The following is a 15,692-nucleotide window of genomic DNA, read 5'->3' as shown; positions in this document are numbered from 1 at the left end:
TGGAGCCCTGTTCCCTGTATAGTGCACACCATGGGTATCTCCCAAATGGAGCCCTGTTCCCTGTATAGTGCATACTGCACACCATGGGTATCTCCCAAATGGAGCCCTGTTCCCTGTATAGTGCATACTGCACACCATGGGTATCTCCCAAATGGAGCCCTGTTCCCTGTATAGTGCACTTATTTTGACCAGATTCCTGTGGGCATCAACTGGAATGGTCTCCTGGTCTGTCAGGATCGCCTTGTTATGTGATTTAGACTAAGTTGCTTTGTCATTCTCTCTGGGTAAGAGCATCTGCTGAATACATACATCTATTGCGTAACAAAGAGAGGGATGGCTGAGAGAGGGATGGATGGAGAAAGAGCGGGACGGGGAGAAGGAGAGATATTGTCACTCTGATGTGGGGTGTCCTGTAGACAGATATGTGTCACGCATCTTGTCAGTACAACATTTATAAACGCGCGCGTGTGTGTCCCTGGTTGTGTAAGCCTATGCCGTCAGCTCAGCGGAGCCTGTGATTCAGAGGCAGTAGCTGCAGCTGATTTACTTTCGGGTCAGTTAGCGCAGGCTAGCTAGTGTGTTTGAGGAGCCTGGCATGTTAGAAAATGCACTCCTCTGCCCTGTCTGACTGCAGCAGTGTCACTGTGTGCGCGTGTAGATAACCGCGGCTAACCAGGCCAGATCTAGGCCTTTCGACATGAATAATGACTTTTCAGGGACCTCTTTGTCTAATGGGTGTATGGCATAAGTCTACAGCCTAATTCTAAAGCACTGGAGTGTATGAAGAATGGGGGTAGGTGGCATTCAATGGACACTACTGAACTGTAGATGATGCATGAATTGAAAGGTGCAGTTCTGTTGTCAGTACATTAGACACGGAACTTAACATTCAAAACACAATTTATTAAATTCTTGGCACGTTTACCAGCTATCTATACATTCCTACCATAGAGAAGTGTAGAAGAAACCCTTCCCTTCCTTCCTTGTTAAATAATTCCATCCTCCTAGGCCGCCCCCTCTCCCCATCACTCTCCTCCCTCCCACTCGCTCTCCTCCTGCTGCTGCTGTTCTCCCTGTCCTCCCCCTCAACTCCACCCTTCTTTTTTTTTTTTACGCTTCATTAAATCCAGACGGGACCCTTGCATCCACCCCCCCCCCCCCCCCCCCCCCCCAAGTCAACCTCGCTGCCAGGCAGCCTCATAGCAACAGAACATTAGCTCGCCCCGTAAACTCCTCCCACTCCACATCTCCTTATTAGGGTAACATGTCTGCTTGTCATGAAGCCCCTCTCACTCCGCCCCAACATCCATTTCCTTGTAGGGTCTTATGCATGCTCCAGATTATCACGTGCACACCACGTTCTCTGTCATCGCTCCTGTATTGTGTCTGGTATTAATGGTCTGTTAGGCTCCGGTGCAACTCTTTATGAAAGGTACACATTCAAGACAGACATGGTTGACAATATCTGTCGGTCAATATTGCTTTACCGTACCGCTTGTCGACCATGCAACGACGCACGCAGCCCCCAGACAAACAACACACACACAGGTGAACACACAAACAGGAGTCTATTGACACTACATATGTCGTTCCTCCTCTTCTAACACATTGTCAGTGACCATGGAACTAGTTTGTCTTGTTCAGAGGACACGGAGAGCTCAATACCAATCTGACTCTGGCTTTCCCATGGCCAACGTGTTCATGTGTGTACATAAGCTAGTGCCTAGATGACCGCTGTACTGTCAATCACACCGTGCGCTGAGCGGTTGGAGCAAGGCTTGTTGGGATTCCACACCCTGCCCTCCTTTGGAAAGTGCATCATTAGTTTTCAAAAGCATATGAGTTTAGCGCTGTCATAGAGTAGACACAAATGAACATTCAAAATGTACCACGGCAAATACGACTTCCACAATCCCAATAGTAGAGCGGTTTTGCAGTGTTAACTGGACCCATTATTATTACATTTGAAGCACGGCTCAGGACATTGTGTATGCTTCATGCCCGTGTGGGCCTGTGCAAAGTTGTTACACTTCCTAGTGACACTTCACGCCTACCTCGATCAATGAATGGTCGTCATAGCAACAACACTAATAGCCCATTTTGAAGAAAGGGGGCAGAATCATAAATCACCGGTAGTGTAGGCCTTTGAAGAATGTCAAGAGCTTTTGACCTCCATAGTTTGTGTGTGTGTGTGTGGGGTGGGGGGTGCCAGGTAGGCGTCTCTCCCATGCCTTAGGGCACACGCTTGGGTGGGGCTCTGCAAATACTTCTCTATTTCTCCAACCCTCTCTCTTTCTCTCAGTGCTAGGCTATCCCTATTAGCACAAAGAGCTCTGTAGTAAAAGTACACCTTAAAACAGAAGCTATAATTTACTGTGCCAGTGCTTCTCCACAAACAAACAAACAACAAATCCCCCCTTTCAAGTGAATTGCAACTTTGGATCCACAGAACTGCATTGTCAGCGATTCAGCATTCTATTACGTCACGCAACAAACTAGCTTTGTCCAGTGAGCTATCCATCTCACTGTCTAGATTATATATCTACACCCATCTACCGCCCTTATCCATTTCTCTATCAGTCCATCTGTGTATAATCTATCCTTTAGGAACAACTATGACTTTTATGGGCCTTCCTGCAAAGACAAAAGGTGGGCTGTCTTTCACCTTTCATGTCAATGTACATTCTCCTGTTTCCCCTCTCTCCGTCCCATCCCCCTCTTTCTGGGGCTCTTAAAGGAAAACATTGAGATAACAGCTGCTAGGGCCCCAGGGAGAGGCACAGGGAAAAAGAGGTCAAATAGTAAAGGGAGCAGGATTCAAAGGTACTGCTGAAAGAAGTGTACAGGCCAACGCATGTATGCAGGCAGAGCACTAACCAGGGTAGTCAGTCAGACACTGGTGGAACACATGGTGGGACCACTGAGTCATCCCTCAAATATAATGATATGACGATAGTCTGACACACACACACGGGAGTCTCGACCTTCAACAAAGCGTGTGTGAGTGAGAGAGCGTCTCTCAGAGAGATAAGAGAGTGGGGGGGGGGGGGGGGGGGGGGGGGGGGTATTGGTTGAGAAGAAAGAGAAAGCAAAACAGAGAGAGACAGACAGAAAGAGAGACCGGCAGAGAGTGAGACAGAGCGAGAGAGAGACAACTGTTCTTGGGGCACCTGTCCCTTTCGCTCAGAGCATAGAGGGATACGTATACAGACAGCTGCAGAATTTCTTTACCCCATTTGCTCTCCTCCCCCCTATTCCCTCTCCTCCGTCCTATTCCCTCTCTCCTCCTCCCTCCTATACGCAAACATGTCTTGAGGCTTACTCAGATCCCGAGGACAGTGCAAGCTAGAGGCCTGTACTTACACGGTCATCCTAAACAAATCCTATATCCTTATTCTCACACACACACACATCCCTTTCCCTGTTCTCCAGATTTGCAGGAACAAATATTCCCGTCCATATGTGCTGCGTATAAACATAAATGCTACGACGCATGAATTGAGAAGCCAGAGAACAAATGTGGCCAGTGAACGTATCTGTGAGCACTAGAGGCCCAGGGCAAGAGAACAGATGCCATGACAATACAGCAAAGCTCACACAGCATATCATAATACAGATTCTATCATCAAAGGCTCCCATCTCTGTCCCTCTCCTAGTGCAGCGCAGTATTCCAGTGTTGATTTCCTATTTACAGACGCTTCTGACAGACGATTGGGTGGAAAGCCATGCATGAAATGGCCTCACTAGCACAGCGCTCAAGTAAAAAGGGTCAAACACAACGCTTGGCATTTGCGCTGAATTAAGAATCGCTGCAGCTAAAGAACAGACAAACCTAGTTTATGTAATTTAATTGTTGTTCCTTTATAAACAGCAACCGAAACACAGTAGAATAAGCCTTGCAGAAGGGATTTCAAGATAGGAACTCACCGACAACACGGAAGGATAGTACAGTCCCATCATCGTATTCGTGCAAAAACTTGAAATAACCGTTTATCCTCGCTCTCCTTTCCTCCTCTCTATCCGAGTATGTGTCCCCTCTCCAGCTCACTCTCCCGTCTATCTGTCGCTCTTCACAGATTCAAAATCTCCCTCCTCTTCCCTCGCTCCATATACCATGCCAATCCCCCCTCCCCACCTCCTCCGCTCTCTCTGTCCCTGTCACTCTCCCTCGCTCACTTTTTTCTCTCTATTGTGCTTTCCTTTCCCTCAACCCCCAGCCTTCCGTTTTCTCTGTCGTGCCGTTGCCTGTTCACTGCTCATCCCTCTCTCTCTCCCTCTATCACCCAGATAGCCTGATGCTCCCCAGCCACACATCCTCCTCCCCTCCCTACGCCGCCTCCTTTCCCTTGCTGTCACACCTGCAAACTTTCCCCCTCCCCTACTTCTCTCTCTCCCACCGTGTCGCAGTATCTCCCTCCCCCCTGTTCTCTCCATGTAGGTGAGTTAAACTGGGGCTGCTCGCACCACTGGGAGACTAAAGAAAGAACAGAAGCTTTGTTTCCCTCCTTCCTCCCCTTTCTGTTTTTCTCACACTCTCTCTTCGTCTCCTGCGTGACACTCTCTGGGCTCTTCCGTCGGAAAGTCTTTGATCACCTCGTCTCGTGCTGTCAGTGACAGTTTAGCAGCTCTTCCCCAGGGGGCTTTGTGAGCGACTTCTCATCGTCTCGTGTTTTTAACCTCTTCGGGCCAACATCCCCTCACGATACCGCCGTGGTCCAAATGGCTTTTTCCTCTATACCGCTTCCTTGAGCAAGAGTCATTTAAGAACAGACAAATTCTAGGTATTTTCAGTTAAAAGAGGCCATGCCATTGTTTTCCTTTAGCTGCCATTCCACACTACACAGAGGTATACAGTAAGTGGACATGAGGACCGTCCGTATTATTTTATTTAGCCGCAGAACAGAACAACAACCAAGGATATAGAGATATATAGATAGTGGAATGGGAATATCCATTCTAGTAATTCTAATTCCATGCATACATTGTCAGCCATGTAAAGCGTTCATGATGAATGATGTCACACGGCATCCGTAGTGCGAGGGAGTGGGGGATAAAGAGGGAGGGATGAGGGGATTATGGAAAGAGCATGGAGGATGATCTGAGGATTAACAACACCAACTAAACCACCTAATAACACAATCAGCCTCTTAAAAACACACCCAGGTAAACACACTGGACATACGGTACACACACAAACACATAAGGTAGGCCCCTATGTATGTTTTTTATTGTCATATGGGCTGTGTTGACTGCAGGGCACACACACACACACAAACAGTTTGTATCTCAGTTACTAGTGTTTCCACTAGGATTTATTTCAGCAGCGGTGGCAAGTACTTTATATCTGGTTCAAGTTTACGTTGAAAAAGACCACAAATGATTTCAAAATAAAATAATTTGGAAGTTTACATACACTGGAGTCATTAAAACTCGTTTCTCAACCACTCCATAAATGTCTTGTTTTAACAAACTATAGTTTTGGCAAGTCAGTTAGGACATCTACTCTAGTAGACATCTACATCTACTCTAGTAATTTTTCCAACAACTGTTTACAGACAGATTATTTCACTTATAATTCACTGCATCACAATTCCAGTGGGTCAGAAGTTTACATACACTAAGTTGACTGTGCCTTTAAACAGCTTGGAAAATCCCAGAAAATGATGTCATGGCATTAGAAGATTCTGATAGGCTAATTGACATCATTTGAGTCAATTGGAGGTGTACCTGTGGATGTATTTCAAGGCCTACCTTCAAACTTAGTGCCTCTTCGCTTGACATCATGGGAAAATCTAAAGAAATCAGCCAAGACCTCAGAAAAAAAATGGTAGACCTCCACAAGTCTGGTTCATCCTTGGGAGCAATTTCCAAATGCCTGAAGGTACCACATTCATCTGTACAAACAATAGTACGCAAGTATAAACACCATGGGACCACGCAGCCATCATACCGCTCAGGAAGGAGACGCGTTCTGTCTCCTAGAGATGAACGTGCTTTGGTGCGAAAAGTGCAAATCAATCCCAGAACAGCAAAGGACCTAGTGAAGATGCTGGAGGAAACAGGTAAAAAAGTATCTATATCCACAGTAAAACAAGTCCTATATCGATATAACCTGAAATGCTGCTCAGCAAGGAAGAAGCCACTGCTCCAAAACCCACCATAAAAAAAACCAGACTACAGTTTGCAACTGCACATGGAGACAAAGATCGTACTTTTTGGAGAAAAGTCCTCTGGTCTGATGAAACGAAAATAGAACTGTTTGGCCATAGTGACCATCGTATGTTTGGAGGAAAAAGGGAGGCTTGCAAGCCGAAGAACACTATCCCAACCGTGAAGCACGGGGTGGCAGCATCATGTTGTAGGGGTGCTTTGCTGCAGGAGGGACTGGTGCACTTCACAAAATAGATGGCATCATGAGGGAGAAAAATAATGTGGATATATTGAAGCAACATCTCAAGACAGTCAGGAAATTAAAGCTTGGTCGCAAATGGGTCTTCCAAATGGACAATGACCCCAAGCATACTTCCAAAGTTGTGGCAAAATAGCTTAAGGACAACAAAGGTAAGGTATTGGAGTGGCCATCACAAAGCCCTGACCTCAATCCTATAGAGAATTTGTGGGCAGAACTGAAAAAGCATGCGCGAGCAAGGAGGCCTACAAACCTGACTCAGTTACACCAGCTCTGTCAGGAGTTATGGGCCCAAATCACCCAACTTATTGTGTGAAGCTTGTGGAAGGCTACCTGAAACATTTGACCCAAGTTAAACAATTTAAAGGCAATGCTACCAAATACGAATTGCGTGTATGTAAACTTCTGATCCACTGGCAATGTGATGAAAGAAATAAAAGCTGAAATAAATCACTCTCTCTAGTATTATCCTGACATTTCACATTCTTAAAATAAAGTGGCGATCCTAACAGGCCTAAAACAGAATTTTTACTAGGATTAAATGTCAGGAATTGTGAAAAACTGAGTTTAAATGTATTTGGCTAAGGTGTATGTAAACTTCCGACTTCAACTGTACATATATATGTGTGTGTGTATATATACACAGGCAAAACGCTGTAGTAAATACTCAAAACATTATGTTTTAGAATAGTGAGGGAGAAATTGAAGCTACTGGCAGGACAGCTCTACGACATCCTCCATGCCATATCTATGTGCTTATCTTGATATTGAATTTAAATTCCTACCATATTTATTGGCTATCCAAGGGCAAACAGGAAATAAAAATAAACCTATAGAGCAACCATAAACCTAATGTAAAGCCATATTAACAAAGAGTAAACTTATATAGAGAAGGTTATTCAGAAGAGGTTATGTGTGGAAGAAACATTTCAGTCGAATGCATTCAGTTGTACAACTGATGAGGTGTCCCCCTTTCCCTTACATGAAGTTGTCAGGCTCCCAAATCAAAAAAGGATCGGAATCCACATCACCACCTTGTGGCTTGAAGAGCTTAGAAAATAACTTAAATATGTCGTTGCCCATATATGGAAGAGCACAATGGAGGACATAAGATAATGAAAATATATCATACAATTTGCAAATGTCTCACACGTATGCAATTATGTTAAGACTGTAGTCTTACCTGACTGTGGGTTGGGTATCCATGGTAACCAAGGGTCAGGGGGTCATTGTTCTGAAAGAGAAGAGAGCAGACATTTAAAAACAAGAAAAAATGTATTTAGTTTGTCTTGCCGAAAAATGGTCACCAACTACACAAAGGTCACCAATTATCATCATTTTTTACATCAACGTTTGACCCGTTTTTTGTGTGTCTGTTTTAAGTTGTATAATCTTCCCTCCTTTATTCTCTTTCCAGCCAATCATCCCTCTCTCCTCACCAGTATATTCCATGTTCCAGTTAATTGATGCATTAATGGCCACACTAATCAAATTAATTCTGCCTGTGCCTCACACACACTCCTCTAGCTAGCTCCTCCACTCAATGTCCTGGTGTGTCCTCTTCCTCTCACGCCAGTGGAGCTATTGTGTGTTAGTTAGGAGGGATAAGAGGACAGGGGGAGAGAGAGAAAGAACGAGGGAGAAGGAGGGGGAGAGACTCATCGTAGAGAGAGAGAGACTCATCGTAGAGCTTAAATCGGAAATAGGTCACAAGTGTCATGGAGTATACTGCCTCCCTCACATCATCTGCCCTGATGCAACCCACTGTCAGATTCCTCTCATTTATTTGCTCCGTTATAACTGGTGGGGGCGGTGTTGCAAGAGAAAGAGAGAAAATGGAAAGAGAGATGTAGGCTACCTACCAAATATTTTGTGAGTAATTACCTAGTGTCCTCATTAAGCTCTCCTCTTCCCCCATTGTGCTATCAGTTAATGTTAGGTTACCCGATGTTAACTAAGCTGCGACTGTCTGTTATAAAACATACACTTGTAACACACTTTATTCACACGCATAACACCATGTACTGGCATTTATACAGTGCTCTATCAAAATACGCCATGTGCTGGTTTTACAGCAATTACTATACGCTCGGTTTGAGGGGAATAAAATATATAGGCTTGGCTGTGTCTGTGTATCGCTACATCAAAACCATCTCTCATTTCTGTTTTCCTCCTCCCTCCCCCTCATCTCCCTTTCATCTGGAACCAATGTCCCTCGCCTGTGTTGTCCCCGGAGGGAACACTTTGCTCCGCGCGCATCACAGCTTGAGCCCTCACAATGAGCGCTGTAGCCATCTACCTCAAGCCACGGGCGCTGTTACACAAAACACTCCATCGTAATACTTTTTATGGAATTCAAAAGTAGAAAGAAGAGTTGCTGTGCTCGTTCACTGCCGTTTGAGTAAGTGTCCCGGAGAGCCAAAAATGTACTTAGAGAACAGACTTTTGAGGCAACAGTAAATTATTAATTGCCTTTTAGAAGCCTGACTAACATGAATAAAGTATAAACATCTATTTGAAACGGAGGGTAAATTCCCTGAACTGTGTTGTAGTCATGAAGGCAGACGTGCAATAATACTAGGCAAATCCAGACATTTTTAAGGGGCACCGCGAAATCTGACAATTATGTTGAAAGATCTAAGGGGGAAGGGCCGGGGTGAGCCGGTAAAAACACATCTGGAATAAATATTTCTGGAATAGCTCGAAAAAAGGAGGGCGATCGAGGAGAATGAAGGGATGAAAAGGAGGGAGGAGTAGAAAGTGAGGGAGGAACCCGAGCTAGACGAATAGAGAGAAGTAGGAATATGGTTAAAAAATTTTAAAAAAACACCTCAAAGGATACGAGGACTCCGTCCCAAATAGCACCCTATTCCCTAATAGGGAATAGTGTGCTTGTGCTGTTTTACACATTAAAGTCCCAAAGTCCTTATCGTTAATCTCATCTAGTTCTTATCATTAATCTCATCTAGTTCTTATCATTAATCTCATCTAGTTCAGTCATAACAATAAAAGCTCTAACCTGAATGGGTTTATCTGAATTGTACACTTATGAAGCTGCTATTTCATATTCTTACCCTGCAGCTGCATAGCTCTTTGAAAACCTCCTTCATATTTCACTTTGGCAGCGATCCAAAATGCATGGGTTAGAATTAGAATAAGAAACGCAAATTGAGATTTTGGAGATGTCGAGGTTGTCGGATCCAATTTGATTCGTATGCAGAGCTCCCTGCGTCTGTCACGCAGCGTACGACCCGGGTCCCTAACCTAATGGGGACACGCCTGGGGTGACAGCGGCCAGGATGAATGACTGGACTACAACATTAATGTAGGTGGAGGAGCACAGAGCAGCAGACCCGGGTTTAAAGATATTTGACATCTTTCAAATGCTTTGCGCCTTTGCTCTAGTCAAGCCCGGAGAGCCAGATGGGCCAGGTTGACACATTTGGGGCTATTCAATTGGTCCATTAAAGTCAGGCAAGCTCAATCAAGCAGGGATGAAATGGTTTGGAAATTGAAATGATTTTGAATAGTGTTTGAACCCAGGTCAGCAGAGTAGTGAGCAGCAGCACTCAGATGTACTTTTATTTCAGTCCGCCCGACCGAAATAGAATGAACCGTCAGCAAGAAAAATGTTCTCCTCTCCTGCTGTGAGTTTGAGAATATCTATTTAGTTTTGGTCCCATTTCTCTCCGAGAGGATGGTGACGGTCTCCTCCACCAGGTTCACTGACTCAACCCCAAGTTGTTTATTTTGGGTTCTGTGTAGCAGGGGTTCATTTGTTATCTGTGTATTACAGGTCGACATGGTCTTGATAAACTGATCTAGAATCAGATTTTCCTGCCCCAGTTCTAGCATCAACCATCAGCAGGAACAGTTCAAACTGATCCAAGAGCTGCACGTACAGGCAACATCCACTAAAACCAGTTAAAGCCCCTCTAAAAGCATAGGACTATAAGTGTAGGTATTCTGTGTCAAGGGACAAGAATGGGAGGTATAGAGCGCTAGAACACAATTGGATCCAATGGCTGGCTGTGAGGCTCAGAATGTAAGGCCTCTGTGGTTGAAATGGAGTCACATCCTCTTGAGTGCCTCATGCCTTCTTGGCCCTCAAGTTCTTTGGGAAAAATGGAATCAATTTTGATGTGGTTTCAACTTGGAGTCGACTCCGTAAGAAAGTGATCCTGTATCAAATGATGAGTGAATAATCAGGTGGCCTGTGAAATGAAAGAATCCCCACTACACACACACCCTGTGGTCCATGTGTACAAGGGATTACCACAATCCTGTGAACTGGTGATGTGAGTGAGAAACTTGGAACATTGGAAGTAACTTAACTCCTGTTCACGTTGACACACATACACACACACCTTGCCCTTCTCAACCCATACCTCTGTTTTGGGTCCCTTTTCACCTCCATCAAGCCCTATCCCCCCCCCCGGAGTCCCCCTCTCCCCTCCCTCCTTTCACCATCTGTTGACTTGAAGACATCTTGTTACTTTCTCCTGATTGCTCTCTCCCTCTCACTCTCTTTTTCCCCTCCTTCAGTTTGTCCTCTGCTTTTATTCAGCTTCTCCTCTAAACAGAAATAGCCCATTAATTTGTCCATTTGACAAAGACAGAAGGCATAAGTAGAAGTAGCATTTGCATACTTGGATGGTTTCTTAAAAGGCTACAGATGCTAGATGGAGTCACTCTAGTAGATTAGCTGTAATGTGTGGGGGTAGCACAACTGGTGTGTGTGTGTGTATTTATGAGAGTATTTTGGGTCGTTGTGTGTGTTTAGATTATAGCAAAGCTGTTATCCAGAGAGCATGTGTGTATGTGCGTGTCTGAATGTGAGCGAGAGTGTGCATATATGTTTGTGTATTAGTGTTTGTCTGAGTGGACATGTTCCGTTCAGACAGCTCTCCTTTTCCCTCCTCCTCTTCTCTCTCCTCCCCCCTCTCCTCTTCCCTCCTCCTTAAGGAAATTAAGCGCATGACTCTGCTTATGTATGACTTACTGTCTTTGTTCTTGTCTGCATCCCAAATGGCACCCTATATAGTGCACTGCTCTGACCAGGGCCATAGGCACTTTGTAGGGACTAAGTACCAATAGTCAAAAGTAGAGCACTATGTAAGGAAATAAGGTCCCATTTGAGAGACACACACTAACTTCAATAGTGTCTATTAGAGGTCGACCGATTATGATTTTTCAACGGCGATACCGATACCGATTATTGGAGGACCCAAAAAAGCAGATACCGATTAATCAGCCGATTTTTTTTACATTTATTTGTAATAATGACAATTACAACAATACTGAATTAACACTTATTTTAACTTAATATAATACATCAATAAAATCAATTTAGCCTCAAATAAATAATGAAACATGTTCAATTTGGTTGAAATAACGCAAAAACAAATTATTGGAGAAGAAAGTAAAAGTGCAATATGTGCCATGTAAGAAAGCTAACGTTGAAGTTCCTTACCCAGAACATGAGCACATATGAAAGCTGGTGGTTCATTTTAACATGAGTCTTCAATATTCCCAGGTAAGAAGTTTTAGGTTGTAGTTATTATAGGAATTATAGGACTATTTCTCTCTATACCATTTGTATTTCATTAACCTTTGACTATTGGATGTTCTTATAGGCACTTTATTATTGCCAGTGTAACAGTATAGCTTCCGTCCCTCTCCTCGCTCCTCCCTGGGCTCGATCCAGGAACACATCGACAACAGCCAACCTCGAAGCAGCGTTACCCATGCAGAGCAAGGGGAACAACCACTCCAAGTCTCAGAGCGGGTGACGTTTGAAACGCTATTAGCGCACACCCAGCTAACTAGCTAGCCATTTCACATCGGTTACACCAGCCCAATCTCGGGAGTTGATAGGCTAGAAGTCATAAACAGCGCAATGCTTGACGCACAACGAAGAGCTGCTGGCAAAACGCACAAAAGTGCTGTTTGAATGAATGCTTACAAGCCTGCTGGTGCCTACCACCGCTCAGTTTGAAACGCTATTAGCGTTTGCTACTGCTCTATCAAATCATAGACTTAATTACAATATAACACACAGAAATATGAGCCTTAATATGGTCGAATCCGGAAACTATCATATCGAAAACAAGACGTTTATTCTTTCAGTGAAATACGGAACCGTTCTGTATTTTATCTAACGGGTGGCATCGATAAGTCTAAATATGCACGACCTTCAATGTTATGTCATGATTACGTAAACTTCTGGCAAATGAGGCGGCCCAAACTGTTGCATATACACTGACTATGCGTGCAATGAATGCAAGAGAAGTGACACAATTTCACCTGGTTAATATTGCCTGCTTACCTGGATTTCTTTTAGCTAAATATGCAGGTTTAAAAATATATACTTCTGTGTATTGATTTTAAGAAAGGCATTGATGTTTATGGTTAGGTACACATTGGACCAACGACAGTCCTTTTTCACGAATACGCACCGCATCGATTATATGCAACGCAGGACACGCTAGATAAACTAGTAATATCATCAACCATGTGTAGTTAACTAGTGATTATGATTGATTGTTTTTTATAAGATAAGTTTAAATGCTAGCTAGCAACTTACCCTGGCTTACTGCATTTGCGTAACAGGCAGGCTCCTTGTGGAGTGCAATGTAATCAGGTGGTTAGAGCGTTGGACTAGTTAACCGTAAGGTTGCAAGATTGAATCCCCGAGCTGACAGGGCAAAAATCTGTCATTCTGCCCCTGAACACGGCAGTTAACCCACCGTTCCTAGGCCGTCATTGAAAATAAGAATGTGTTCTTAACTGACTTGCCTAGTTAAATAAAGGTGTATAAAAATAAAAAAATAAAAAAATAAAAACTTTCCCATTGTTAGGAAAACTTGAAATCGGTCCTAATTAATCGGCCATTCCAATTAATCGGCGACCTGGAGTGTCTATGACAAAGTGGGCAATGGCTGACGGTCCTCTGTTGTGTGATGGTGGAAAAGGATGGCTTATCACCATTACCACCACATCCCATTTTACTGGCATTAACCAGAGGTCAGAGGTCATGACGTGGTGTGACGAGCAGTGTGCCAAACATTCTGTGATAACACTCAGTAGAGGGAAAGACAATGAGAGAGGGAGAGAAAGAAAGACAGTGGAAATGTTGAGAGAAGGAGAAGAGTGGGACATGTCCAGTTACTTGACTACTTAAAAAGGAATAACCTCACATATAACACAACACTTTCCATGATTCATCCTACCCATGGGGGAGAGGCCGGGAGGGGGTGAGGCTGGGAAGGGGTGAGGCCGGGAAGGGGAAAGATACCCATGGGGGAGAGGCCGGGAGGGGGTGAGGCCGGGAAGGGGAAAAATACCCATGGGGGTGAGGCCGGGAAGGGGAAAAATACCCATGGGGGAGAGGCCGGGAAGGGGAAAAATACCCATGGGGGTGAGGCCGGGAAAGATACCCATGGGGGAGAGGCCGGGAGGGGGTGAGGCCGGGAAGGGGAAAGATACCCATGGGGGAGAGGCCGGGAGGGGGTGAGGCCGGGAAGGGGAAAGAAGTTAGATTTGGAGAAATGCAAGCATGCATTAATAAAGTCATTTCTTGGAAAGCTTAGCACCACTCTCGTTTAAGGAAGGAGTGTTCAATATCTCTTAACCTACTTTCAGCTGAAATATTAATGGAGGCATCAGGTCAGGGGAATAAGAACACAGCACCGGTACCACATATTCACTAAGTGGAAAATTATTAACAGTACTCAACCTAATGTCGTAACAATGAACAGTCTGTATGTGCAGACTGGCAGTGTGTAAGCCTATTTGATTAAAATAGACAATAGGAATTTAAAGCAATGTCAATAAATGTACATCACCAGCTTTTGTAGCCAAAATATGATACTAAGCTCTACCGCCTGCATTATGCAGTGTGTGTGTGTGTGATTAATCCTCCCCCTGTAGATAGGGATCAGTGTGGTTCTAATGCCCCCTCCTGAATGAGCGGTGATCCCATTAGCCTAGCAAAAAAAAGCCTCTTTACTGCTGGTGATAGGGTAAATCTGATCCCTACTACCAGGGAAAGGTGGAAGAGGATCTACCAGGCCAGGGAGGGGTGGAGGAGGATCTACCAGACCCTAGGGAGGGGTGGAGGAGGATCTACCAGACCCTAGGGAGGGGTGGAGGAGGATCTACCAGACCCTAGGGAGGGGTGGCGGAGGATCTACCAGACCCTAGGGAGGGGTGGAGGAGGATCTACCAGACCAGGGAGGGGTGGAGGAGGATCTACCAGACCCTAGGGAGGGGTGGAGGAGGATCTACCAGACCAGGGAGGGGTGGAGGAGGAGGATCGACAAGACCAGGGAGGGGTGGAGGAGATTCTACCAGGGAAAGGGGGGGGGGGGGGGGGGTGTCTACCAGGGAGAGGGGGGGGGGTCTTTGACCAATCAGCAGACATTCAATACCTTTTTAGGAGCCAAGGGACCATTGATCCATCCATCCATACCTCTCCCTCCCACACAAACGCAGGCACACACACACACAATACCTTCCATCCACGCTGTCTGTTTTAAGTGAATTAGATGTTAAAAAAATTGTCTTTAGAGGCAGTTCACCACTATACTCTCCTACAGGGGTGCTGAAAGACAGTCTCCCTCCCTATTACACGAGGGCAGCAAACTGGACAATTATCTTCCATTACCGCTACTTACAATGGCAGAGAGAAGGGCATTTTACCTTTGGATGGATCAGTTAACTTCCCGCTGCAACTTAATGCAACATGATACATTTAGTGCGTCACGTGACATCCTGCCTATGTATTTCTCTAGAGATGTGGAAAATATGGGTATTTGACAACACTGAAAATTACTGGCTAGCCCAGTCAATTTGATTTGGTTTAAATAAAATCTGTTGTGATGATACTGGCAGTTCCATCAATTGCATCATTAAGTGGTAAATGTCACCGCCAAGTGCAATAGACTAAAGCATGTGGGTTTGACTTGTTACAGTAGGACTAAAGGACTAAATACACAACAGGCAGTTATTGTATCCCAGTCATAGAATGGGACGTCAAATCAAGGCCCCCCCGCCCAACCCCCCAAAATCACACACGCAAACATTTCACTCCCATTATAAACCAAATACTATCAACACCAAGACGCCAGACGAAGTACGACTGTTTAGCGTAACAAAGGTTACTTTTGTTTACATTCCGGCTATTTGAAAACATGCTTTTCTCAGTGATAGAGGCCAAATGCCGCAGCTTTCGACGGAGTATAATAATGTAACCGCTGGAGAAAGAGCATAGCCTGCATAA

General features: G+C 44.7%; 1 protein-coding gene across 14 annotated transcripts in view; it reads right to left on the bottom strand.

The window, feature by feature from the left end:
* Positions 1–15,692, bottom strand: part of LOC110485715 (RNA binding protein fox-1 homolog 2) — a 39,605-nt gene that overhangs the window by 22,088 nt on the left and 1,825 nt on the right. For 7 of the 14 annotated variants that reach the window (XR_016485756.1, XR_016485757.1, XR_016485758.1 and 4 more), the window contains exon 2: positions 7,593–7,643. Coding sequence is in view for 9 of the 14 variants with exons in the window: in XM_090195781.1 (XP_090051907.1) it covers positions 7,593–7,643 (51 nt within the window). In the remaining 5 variants the exon portion in view is untranslated. Of the gene's footprint in view, positions 1–3,927; positions 4,368–7,592; positions 7,644–7,848; positions 7,987–15,692 lie in introns of those variants that run through there. The other 7 variants (XR_016485760.1, XM_090195786.1, XM_090195782.1 and 4 more) reach the window with 6 other exon arrangements.

The sequence above is a fragment of the Oncorhynchus mykiss genome, chromosome 13 (assembly GCF_057628025.1).
Source record: "Oncorhynchus mykiss isolate SJ-2025 chromosome 13, ASM5762802v1, whole genome shotgun sequence".
NCBI lineage: Eukaryota > Metazoa > Chordata > Actinopteri > Salmoniformes > Salmonidae > Oncorhynchus > Oncorhynchus mykiss.
Note: the sequence above shows the minus strand (reverse complement) of the source record. Positions and strands in the feature narration are given on the sequence as shown.